Source organism: Enhydra lutris, unplaced genomic scaffold (genome assembly GCF_002288905.1).
Source record: "Enhydra lutris kenyoni isolate GAN:26980312 unplaced genomic scaffold, ASM228890v2 scaffoldscaffold12, whole genome shotgun sequence".
NCBI lineage: Eukaryota > Metazoa > Chordata > Mammalia > Carnivora > Mustelidae > Enhydra > Enhydra lutris.
This window is the reverse complement of record NW_019154096.1, coordinates 38,493,770-38,505,340: the sequence shown is the minus strand read 5'-3', so window position 1 is coordinate 38,505,340 and position 11,571 is coordinate 38,493,770. Positions and strand designations below refer to the sequence as shown.

The 11,571-nt window shown below is 59.1% G+C and overlaps 1 protein-coding gene across 1 annotated transcript; it reads left to right on the top strand.

Annotated features, from left to right (window-relative positions):
- Window positions 1–4,443: 4,443 nt before the first annotated feature.
- LOC111145293 (synaptotagmin-15) lies at window positions 4,444–11,243 on the top strand. The gene is given in 8 exon segments (XM_022500127.1): window positions 4,444–4,633; window positions 4,636–4,861; window positions 5,321–5,463; window positions 6,636–6,931; window positions 8,480–8,650; window positions 9,230–9,350; window positions 10,380–10,559; window positions 11,024–11,243. Coding segments are annotated over 8 exon segments (1,470 nt in total). The 3' UTR covers window positions 11,167–11,243.
- The last annotated feature ends 328 nt before the right edge of the window (window positions 11,244–11,571 follow it).

The following is an 11,571-nucleotide window of genomic DNA, read 5'->3' as shown; positions in this document are numbered from 1 at the left end:
CATAACTGTGAGCAACACGGTCTTCCACGGGGTTCTTGACATGGCCTTTATCCTGCTCTAGTCTCTCTGTTCCTAGGTGATGAGAGATGACACTTCCTCAGACGGGCTGATTCTTAAGGTTAATTGAAAGTGGCCTTTCTCATGAATCACCCATTGCACTGAATTATTAATCACCTGCAGGCATTTGCAGGCCTTTAAAACACTTGGACTTCCTGCAGCCCTTCTCAGGAATGCTTTTGCCAGTTGAAATATGACTTCCTTTTGGCCACAGAGAAGAGAAACCCTGTCTGCTGCTCTTTCCAGTGTTCCCAGCTCCCAAAGACCTGGAGAGGAACAAGATCTGAAAACAGGAAGCTGGGCCAGGGCTGCAGCTCAACCTGGAAGCTGCTGTCATGTGAACAGGCTCCAGCTCAGCCGGACTCGGAGCCCCTGCGAGGCCATGGACAGAGGGAGTCCGGGGGCTGGGTCTAGCTCCCCCACTTAGCTGGGTGGTCCATGGAACTTCTTTGATTTGGTTTCCTCATGAGAAGGAGCAGACCCAACTCTGCAGGGCTGACACAAGGTAGGGTTCAACAGGTCATGCACACTGAGCCAGCATCATGGTGCCCAAAACATAAGGAGGAACAAGAAAGGTGAACTCACACCCCCCAACACCTGCTTTCCTCTTCCAGTGGAGCAAAAAAGACTGAAAATTCAGGGGGCTGGCTGCATGGGTAAGGTGCTCGCAGGCTGAGCTAGCAACGTGACAGCAAGACCCCACAGCCAGGCTCCAGGGCAAGGTCAAGAGCTCCTGCCGGGCCCCAGAGTGTGGGCCTGGGATGTGTGTGATGTACGGATGACACTGGCAGAAGCCAGGGGGCAGCTCATCCTCAGGGTGCAAGCCTTTCTTCCACCACTCAGCACAGCCTCAGCCCCGGAGGCTGATGTTGGGATGCTGAGTTGAGAAAGACATGGCTCCCTGCCTTCATGAAGTCCTGGTCTGCTAGGGACAGTCAGGTGGGGTGATGGTCACAGGCACTGAGTGCTGCAGACGGATGGAGGTGGGGGAGCATCTGGGTGGCTGAGAATGGGGAGGAGATCCTGGAAGACATAGTGGAGGAGGGGGTATAGGGTTGAATCAGATTCAGACAGGAATTGGGTGCTGTGCTCCGGGTTGATTATGGCAGAGACCCGGCAGGAGTGTTTGGTGGTGATGGAGTTGGACAGAGGAGGAAGAGCTGGCAGAAGCAGGCCATGCTTGGATGTGGATGGTGAGGAAAGGAGACCAGGAAACCGGTCTTGGAGGCCTTGGAAGGCAGAGCATGGGGCTGGGGGAGGACGGGCAGCTCTGGACCTAACACCTCCAGACTGGCCACAAAGCATTCCCTCTTCCAGAAGCACCCACTCACGCAGCTTGGGGCCAGTCATGGAGATGGCTCCAACGATGTCCACATCCTAATGCTTGGGACCTGGGAATGGGTTACCTGACATGGCAAAGGGGACCTTGCAGAAGTGATTAAAGTAAAGATCTTGAAATGGGACAATTACCCTGGATTTTCTGGGCAGGCCCCACCTAATCACCTTATAAGAGGGAGGCAGATCTACTTAGATGTGACAATGACAAGGATTGGGATGCCTGGGTGGCTCAGTCAGTTGGGCGTCCAGCTCTTGAGTTCAGCTCAGTTCATGATCTCAGAGTTGTGAGATTGAGCCCTACATCAGGCTCTGTGCTCAGCAGGGAGTCTGCTTAAGATTCTTTCTCTCCCTCTGCCCCTCCCCGTACTCATGCTCGTGCTCTCTCTCTCTCTCTCAAAATAAATAATAAAAAATAACAAATATGATAAAGATTCAGAGAGATTAGAAAATGCTGCTACCCCTTAAAGACAAAGGAAGGGGCCACTTACAAGCAGCTTCTAGAAGCCAGGAAAAGATGGGAAATGGATTTTCTCCCCAGCCTCCAGAACAAAGGCAGCCCTGCAGACCTCTTTCAGTCCTCTGACTTCAGGCTGCAAGACACTACATTGTTTTTAACTAACAGAAAACTGACATGCAACTAGACCCGAGGAGAGAGATGAGGAGGCTTTGAGGGGGACCCAGACCCCACTTCCCGAGATGTCATCAGCATCACCAGCTGGACAGAAGCAAAGGTCAGAGCCCCAGGTTCTCCAGACACCAACATGATTTGCAGGAGGGGAAAGGTGGGGAAAGGAAATGCCCTGCCTCCACCAGGCTCCTAGCAGTCTTCGGGGGTGGAGAGCAGAGAGAGGCCCTACTGGGTAGAGATGCAAGAACTCCCTTCTCACCTGACCATGGGAAGAAAGTAACCGCCCCACCTCCCACCCCTGGGAAAGGAGGGGGACCCCAGTTCACCACCCATCGTGCCTCAAGTCAACCAGAGCTGGGGGCAGGACAGCCTGGAGGACCCCCCCCCAACCCCGTCTAGTTTACTCAGCCTCCTCCCTACCGTGTGATAGGCACAGGTGCCAGGCAGGAGCGGGGCCCAGACTCGCTCTTTGGACATGACCTTCAAGGCTGTACTACAAGACTGACCCTCCCTCCCCACACACATACATTTCTTTTGGTTGCCTACTATAGATGCCGCCTCGAGGTTTCAGATGCTCCCCCCCACCCCCGTACCCCACCCCCCGCTCCCCGCCCCAGAGCGCTCCGCAGGGATGGCTGCGCGTGGCCCAAGAAGGTGCGTGTGGATGGGGCGCAAGACCGGTGGGAGCGGGCAGGGGAACTGCAGGGCCTTTCCTCCAGCCTCCCGGGAAGGCTGCGTTCAGTAGTCTCGACTGCACTGCCCCTGCGCTCTGATAATAATCACTACAATAATAAGGGTTTCGGGTGTCGAGGGAATCCAGCTGACTCCAACCTGAGCCACATAATCACCACAGTAGTGGGTGGCAGGCTCTGTGCACCCCCAACCCCACACCCTCAGGCTAAGTCGCCATTCTAAGCCGTATCCATTACATACTTCCATCCAGAGAGAGTACTATTGCTAACCCAACTGAGGACAGAGAGCCCAGGGTGCTGAAGGAAATTGTCCCAAGTGGCACAGCTGGTGGGTGGGGAGCGGAGTCGGAACCCAGAGTCGTTGTAGGAGGGCCTGCTGCAGAACCAGGGCTCTCCAAAGCCTCGTTATTTTGTGTGCTGCGACGGTGGACGAGTGAACTTGAGGGCCGCACCGGGAGCCACGGGGACCCGGAGCGGAGAGTCCGCCCTGGGAGCTGGGCAGGCCCCAGGAACGCGGATAGGCGCCGGGCCGGAGCGGGGGTGTGGGGGGACACAGCCTCACGCTGCGGGGGGCCGCGGAAGGTGGAGGCGCACTCCTAGACCTGCAAGTGGCTTGCCCAGGCAGCCAGGCGTGAAGGTTCGGGTGCTGAGCCCTCCATCAGACGCGGCGGCCAAGGCCTTAGCCGGGGGCCCTCGCACCCCACCCCACCCGAGCTGCGGGGAGCCCCGGGCGCCCCGTGCCGCCCACCCCGGAGCCCTGCAGTTTCCCGGCACGCACCAGGGGCTCCCCTCTGGGGCGGCGAGCGGGGCCTGGCCGGGGCGGAGCTGCGGCGTCCGGGGGCGGGCTCCCTGACCCGCGGTCTGTAGCCAAGGCCGGGCGAGACCAGGGACCGCCCCCGCGCCCTCCCGACGGCCCCCGCCGGGCCTTAAAAGCCTGCCCCGCGGCGGCTGGAGGCGCGGAGATACGTGCGCCCCAGCCCCGACAGCCGGCCCGAGCAGTCCCATGGCGGGTAAGTGCCCCTCGCCGCACCCTCGCGCCCAGCGCGGCGTCCCGGCCCCCCGCCCAACCCCCGCCGTGGCCGCACTTTGCCTCTCCCCGCCTGCCCCGCCGGGGCTCAGCCCGCACCCTGCCCGTGGCTCCTAGCGCGGGGTGAGGGTGAAGTGGAGAGGGAGACTCTCCTCCCAGACAGTTGCGGGACAGAAAGTGTGGGGATATCGCCTTCTCACCAGTCCCCTCGCTCCAGACCCTAGAGCCTGCCAGAAGCCCCTTGTCCGCACGTGACCCGAAGCAGGCACCTTCTTTGCTCTTTGAGGGCAGCCAGCGCCTGGGAGCGAGCGTCCTGGTGCTCTCAGCCTGCGCTGAACGCGAGTGGATCCGGCCAGGCCCCCTCAAATGATGGGGTGCAGGCAGTCAACTGTCCTTGTGTCTCTGTTTCTCGCACCTACTGCGCCTTTCCTCATCGACACTCCTTTCCGTTGTCTTCAACTGATTCCCCTAAGTGGCTTCATCTTGATAGAGGGTTGAGGAAGGGATTGGGTTTTAGAGAAAGTTACAGAATTCAAACACGAGCCCAGTCTCTCAGCAGGCTCCGGGACCAAAAAGGATAGGGATGCAAACCAGGACATCATCCCTTCCTGGGCTTCCCTTAAGTACAGAATGGCCACACTCGGGCTTACCCTCAAGCCTGAACAGGAACCCTGGAAAGATAAAGGTTCTGGTGAAAGCAGATGGAATGTCTCGTCAGGAGCATGAGAAAATGGTTCATTTCAGCCAGAATCTCAAGCCGAAGGCCTGCTGCTTTCCAAAGGAACAGGAAGCCTGCTTCTGTGTCAGTCCTGGGGTCCAACCCAGGGGGTGGGGTTGCTGCTCACGTTCTGCCCCTCTGCAGGCCAGCGGTGGGAGGGGGAGTGCCTTTCCCCTGGCATCACAATCCGGGTGGTCTCTGCCCCCAGAGCAGGTGGTCCTGGTAATTGGAGGCCTCACTGGGGGGCTGCTGCTGCTACTGTTGCTGATCTGGGTGAGCTGCTGTCTCTGGAAGAAGCTTCGGGCCCTGTCCACCTATGAGGAGCTGCCGGGGAGCACCGCTGCCTCCAGCATACAGGGGGGCAAGCTCTACCCCCCACCTGCCAGGACGCAGACAAGCAGGTGAGGCAGGATGTGGAGTTTCCCTTGGTGGGGGGTAGGGAGGAAAGTCTATTTTGTGGGGCTCCTCCTCTATGCTGTTACCATGCTACAAAGCAACCCCAGAATCATCACTACAAGCTCTGGGACAGGCATTGTGAGGCTCATTTTCCAGATAACAGACCCAGAGGACATAAAGCAGGCCTAGTAAGCGCCAGCAGGCATTCGAGTCCGGGCAGAATGACTCCGGAAGCAGTGCTCCTTCAGCAAGTCTCCACTGGCTGTAGATGGGCAGAGCTGTTAGCTTTGGTGGCGGGATGGTGGGGGGATGTGGATCCAGAAAATGGTGTTCTTGCCTCCTCCTGGCTCCTGCTGTCTTTTCTTCCCCCAGCCTCCAGCTCTCAACCCCTATGGGCTGAGCTCAAGGAGGCCGCAACATTCACTTGCCACCAATACGTATGTCATCTCCCCACCTCGGGACAGGCCTCCAGGTGTGCCGTTCGTGGTGCCTCCTTCCCTTCAAGACCGAGACTGGGTACCCCTACACCGTGGAGAGTGGGCCCAGGCCCCACAGGACCCCTGCCTCTCCCCAGAGCTCCTGCCCCGCCCCTCCAGTGGCAGCTTTGGTGAGTGCTGGGGTCAGGGTCTGTTCAGGCCAGGGTGGGCCCATTTGCTTTCACGGGCCTGGTTCTGGAAAACCGCCTGGACCAGCAGCCCTCCGGTAGTGCCCTCAGTGACCAGGTCCACTTATTCTGGGGGCAGAGACCACCAGGACTGTGATGCATGAGGAAAGCCCACACCACTGGCCTCCTGGGGGCAGAATTTAGGCAGCAAGCCCACCCCCCCAGGCTGGACCACAGGAGTGAAGCAGAAGCAAGGTGGCTGCTGGCTGGGCTCTGCTGGATCTCAGCAGTAATGCCATCTCCCTTGCAATCCTAGTGCTCTGGGCAGAGTTTTCTGGTTTCCCTTGAAAAGAGATGCCCAGTGACCGCTCTTTCCAGGTACTTGGGTTTACCAAATGCCTGCTGCACCCCCAGCTTGTGCCAGATCTGGCCTCAGGTGCCATTGTGGCCTTAGACCTCACCCCATGCCTCTGTGGGGGTAGACATCCTCGCCCCGTCTTACACATTCATAAACAGAGTTTCAGAAGGTTAAGAGTGCCCTGCTCAAGGTCACAGAGGCAGTAAGCAACAGGTCTGGGATTAGAACCCAGAGTGCTCAATGAGTTCTGTTCTAGGCTGACAGGTTGGATGATCCAGAGGGCAGAGTGGTAGGAGCCGGGCACACAGCTTTCTGCCTACCCCTTTGCTCTGAAGACCTTCCAAGATACCTTCCCAGGAACCAGAAGGGATCAGCTAGTCCCCTCTAATTTGAAGACGAAGAAAAGAGGCAAAACTTCATCACTGAGACATCCTGTGGACCCCATGGACAGGAGCCAGGCCAAGAGCTGGGCACTGGGTCCCCCCCACCAAGCAGGCCCTGACCTAGGGGCTGGGGTTAAATGGGGTTAAATGGGCACTCTTCTGGGGGCCTCAGAGGGGAGCAGGCCTGGATATGCCATGCCTTAGTGCTGGCAGGCTTCCTGGAGGAGTAGTCCTAGAGAGAGTGGCTGTGTTCAGTCTAGAGAAGGGTGTGGGGAGGATGTGGTAAGGAGAGGCCAGTGAACTGTCTCCTGGAGGCTCAGGCAAGAAGAGATGGGCTGGGGCAGGGGCGATGAAGCCCAGAGCTTGCTATCCGCCCCCTACCCCTGTCCCTGCCTTCCTCGGGCCTGGCAGACCACCCCGCCCCTGTGTTATAGGAAATACAGGCATGGTGGGGACCATCAACCCAGATCTATATAAGTTCCTGGAGGACAAGAGTGAGACCGACTTCCCTGAGGGCTGCCTGGGACGGCTGTGGTTCTCCGTGGAATATCAGCAGGACGCCGAGCGGCTGCTGGTGGGCTTGATCAAGGCGCGGAGGCTGCAAGCCCCCTCGGAGAGCTGCAACCCCCTCGTGAAGCTGCACCTGCTGCCCGACGAGCGGCGCTTCCTCCAGTCCAAGACCAAACGCAAGACCTCCAGCCCGCAGTTTGATGAGCACTTCATCTTCCAGGTATGACCCCTGCAGCATACAGGGTCTGGCCTCCAGGGAAGGAGCAGACAGGGTCCAGGTGACCCCAGCCTCCTGTGACAGCCAGAGCCCTGAAGGCCTCCCAGGCCCCTGCTGCCACCAGGTCTACTTTACCTGCCAGACAGGTCAGGGCCTGCAAGAGTCCAGAACCCTATTTGGGGGAGGGGGTGGAGGGCGAGCGAGGGAGGTGAGGGGTAGAGGGCTGGGATCCCTGTATCAGGGGTGCCTGGAGGAGAAAAAGAGAAAACACATCCTCGGAGCACCTACTGGATGCCAGGCTCCAGCCCACGAGGCTCTGGAGAAGCAGTCCAAAGCCCTGGAGCCTTAGGGGGTTTCTGGCAAGGTTATCCAAGAAAGGCAGAGGGTGAGACCCCCACACCCCTTAGAGCGGGGGCAGGAACTCGCCTAGTGTGTCGGAGGCAGCGCAGGGCCCAAGAGCCATCGTGCAGCCCGTGCCGCCTTGGCTGCCCTGAGGACAGGCCGGCTCAGGGTCTGCAGGGGCAGAGGCTGTCGGGGCACTGAGCCAAGCCCACAGGGGCCTGGGAGTCTGAGCAGGTGACTTGGGGCCCTGATGGGAAACCAGGCATGAAGAGCTGCCTTGAGGCCTTGGACAAACATTTTCAAGAGCCAGGCAGTAGGCTGGCAGGCAAGGTGAGGAGAGGCTGTTCAGCATCCGGGAAGAGGGTGATTGCTGAGGTCAGAGCCTGAATTCTTGCCTTCTTCTGGGCCTGAGAGCTGGAGCTGTATGGAGAGCTGGCATGGGGCCCAGATCCCACCTGTTTTGCTGGGGGTCAAGGCTGCGGGTGTTCACTGGTGACCTTGTTCTCCTCAGAACGTAAAAAGCCAAGACATGGAGCCGTGCTGCCCAGCGTGGCCGCACGGCATGTTCACAAACTTGTTTCTGTTTGCTCATCGCTTCCCTGCCCGGTCCCCACCCCAACTTGATCCTGGCCTCTCTGTTCTTTGAGGGGGAAGGGGAAGGAGACAAGGAAGAGAAGAAAATCTGTATTAACTGAGCATCTGCCACAGGGCTGACACTGTGATTGGGGTTTTACAACTCAGAGAGTAGGAACTGTTACAGGTGAGGAGACTGAGTCTCGGAGAGAGGTCTGGGGTGCCCAACTCAGTGGCAGAGACGGGCAGGTTCCCTGGGCTCCGGTGGAGGACTTCTCACATTTTTATGTGCAGGCAGATCACTTGGAGGTCCTGTTAAACGGTGGATTTCCTTCATGGGCCTGAGATGGGGCCCCATGTCCTGTATTTCTAATAAGGTCCAGGGGAGGGGTAGACACTGCTGGTCCTTGAACTCACTCTGCAGGGCAAGGCTCTGGCACACGTTCCCACTGCCACTGGCCCCCGGGGGACGGGTCCCCACTACTGGAATGGTCCCTTGACGATGTCTGGGTTTCGGGGGTGCAGGTCCCTGGCTGAACCACCTCTCACCAAAATCTCCTGTCGAGAACAGTGTACCACACCCTCCCATCCTCTGTTTCCACGCCTGACCCCAGCCCAGACCCTCATCTCTCCCAGGTGTCCAGCAAGAACATCACTCAAAGGGTACTCAGGTTCTCCGTGTACCACGTGGACAGGCAGAGGAAGCACCAGCTCCTGGGCCAGGTGTTCTTCCCCCTGAGAAATGAGCCCCTGGCTGGTGACTGCCCGCACGTCATCTGGAGAGACCTGGAGGCTGAGAGTGGAGAGGTAAAGGTCAAGGTCACCAAGCATGTACATTTGTGTGTCAGACTCCCAGGGGCAGCCAGCAGTGTGGCCCAGCGCCTACTGGCCAGCATCAGCCCAAGCAAGTGTGACTTGGGGTCATGAACCTGGGCTGGAGCGGCCCGGGATCAGGGGGCAGGGCAGAGCTGCTCCTGGGCAAGGAAAGGTGGCCTGAGGTTCTTTTGCCCTGGAGACCAGATTACCTGGATCAACTTGATTCCCTTCCAGATCAGACACCTGTGAAAGGTGATACCCCAAAAGGACCAGGCTTGCCCTCTCTTCTCCTGACCCCTGAGAAGACCCAGGCAGCTTGAAAAAGGCTTTGGAATCCCCTAGACCTGGGTTTGAACCCTCAGCTCTGACACTCACTACTGTGTGACCTTCAGCAAGCCCTTTCCACTGTCCAGACCTCAGTTTCCCCATCCATTAAATGCTGGTGGGCTGAAAGGAGACACCATGGGTGATAACCCAGGAGCAGAGCCTGACTGCTGGGAGGAGGCCAGATACCACGGCCTCTCCAGCATCTGCTGAGTAACAGGGATGCTTTCCTCCGGGCCTCTCCAGCCTCCCTCCGAGTTTGGAGACCTGCAGTTCTGTCTCAGCTACAATGACTGCCTGTGTCGCCTGACTGTGGTCGTGCTGCGAGCCAAGGGCCTCCGGCTCCAGGAGGACACGAGTTTCGTCAGTAAGTTTTCCTTTGCAGGGCAGGCCCTGTCCAGTGAGCCTGTGGCCTGGGCTGGAGTCTGACTCCTTCCTCTGGCCCTTCAGTTTCTGCCTGCCTGTGGCCCACCACGGAGTGCTCACTACCCTCTGTGGACGGCTATGATGTGGGAAGCCACTTCCTTCTATTGAACCCAAGACTGTATCCCCTTGGCCTCCACCAAGACCCCTAACACCCCCCAAGACCAAGTCCTCCCCTCCCCTTTCCCAAGGCAGCATCTTGGCTCTGTAAAGGTTCTGTCCCTCCTCCTCCACCTCTGCCCTTCCGTGAAGGATTCCAGTTTCTCCGGGGCCAGACCCCTTGCCCCACTGCCCCCGGGTGGGCTCCCTGTACACCAGGCAGGACACTGGGCAGAAAGGAGACGCTTCCCAGGCTGACAGGGAGTGCAGTGCTCTGCTTCCTCTGGCCACCCAGAACCCAGCAGCTGGAGGAGTGGAGTCCCTGCTCTGGCTCACCGAAATGTCCTGCCCTTATGCACCCCCAACACCCGGCCCCCGGCCCCGCAAGCAGAGTGGTAGCTGTCTGACCCCTGTGTGTCTCCACATCTGGGTCACCATAAGCAAGTTGTCATTCAACCTTCCACCGTGGATCCAAAATTCATCTGAGCCCCACCCCCAAAACGTTGACCCTCTGAAGAAGAAGGTGCTTGAGGAGCTCCAGGGAGCCTGAGCACTCAGCAGGCTGGGCCCCCTCTCCACCAACGGGAGAGATGGGCGTATGGTGTCAGGCTCTGGGAAGTAAGGGCCAGCGGAGCCATGATGCACTCGGGAGGCACAGAGAAAGGAAATGGAAGGGAGCCAAGCGTTTCCTCCGGTGTAAGCCCATACACTAATCGTCCCTGTTTCCTCTTGTAGTTGATGCCCTCTGGCTGCAGCAGAAGGGGCCTGGTGCCCAAGGTGGGCGTGTGGCCTCCCAGCCAGACCTCCCACAGGCCAGAGGCTGGACCCTGCCCTCCCCCTCCCAGCCCAGCCCACCATCTGCCCTGCCCCTTAGGTGTGTTTGTCAAAGTGTCTCTGATGAACCACAACAAGTTTGTCAAGTGCAAGAAGACTTCGGCGGTGCTGGGCTCAGCCAACCCCGTGTACAGCGAGACTTTCAGCTTCAAGGCCGACCCTGCGGAGCTGGACACTGCCAGCCTCAGCCTGACCGTGCTGCAGAGCACCAGAGGGGAGAGTAAGGCTGCTCCCCCACCCCCCAGGCTCTTTGGGACATGGGCACAGGAGGAGCGTTCAGGCAGTGGGACCCGCAGAGAGAGGTTTCTGTTCTCTGCCTAGGGCAACTAGAACTCAAGAGAGGCTGAGATACATGCCCAAGGACACAAAGCTTGCGAGCAGGAGAGCCGGGATTCACGCCCAGCTTTGCTCAGTTTGACTCTCCGTGGCAACGTGGCAACGTACGGAGAGGTCAAAGGGCGGCCTCTGCTGGCTCTCCACTTGGGCTCCCTTCTCCCCCATCTTCAGTTCCAGAGCAAAGCCAGGACCCTTTGGGGGCTGCCTGCTCCTGCTTCAAGAGGGAGGGGCTAGCTCCATCCTCTGAAAGGAGGAGTGAGACAGGGAAAGAGAAGGCACTGGGGGTATTGCCCAAGTGGGGCAGCTTCTGTGCTCTGGAGAATGATGGCGTTTTTCCCTCCCCTACAGACAGCCACCAGCTGGGCCGGGTGGTGGTGGGCCCCTACATGTACGCCCGAGGCAGACAGCTGGAGCACTGGAACGCGATGCTCAGCAAGCCCAAGGAGCTGGTGAAGCGCTGGCACGCGCTCTGTCCCACCCCTGAGCCCTGACTCGGCTCAGGACCTCCGCTCTGCCTCCGGAGCCTGCCCTCCCCCGTGGCAGCCACGGGCCTGGACGGTCGGGCCAGCATCTCCTTGGGCTGCCTGAGCGAGGGCAGCGTGCGTGCTGAGAGGTGGGAGAGAAGAGGGACCAGAGAGCTCCAGCCAGGTCAGCAGCATGGCTGGCCACCACCTGCCAGCCTCAGAGATCCTCCCATCTCCCTCCATCCTCCTCTCCCCGTGCTGCTGCCTGGGCTGCAAGTCCCAAGCTGTGGTCAGCACAGTCCCCATCTGGACTGGGATCTCAGGCCTTCAGAAGAACTGTTCTATTCAGTGATAGCAGAGCTGTGTGTGCTGAGCAGAGACCCGGGCTCCACCATTCTGGAAAGCTGATGGTAGGTCAGTGCTGGACGGGCA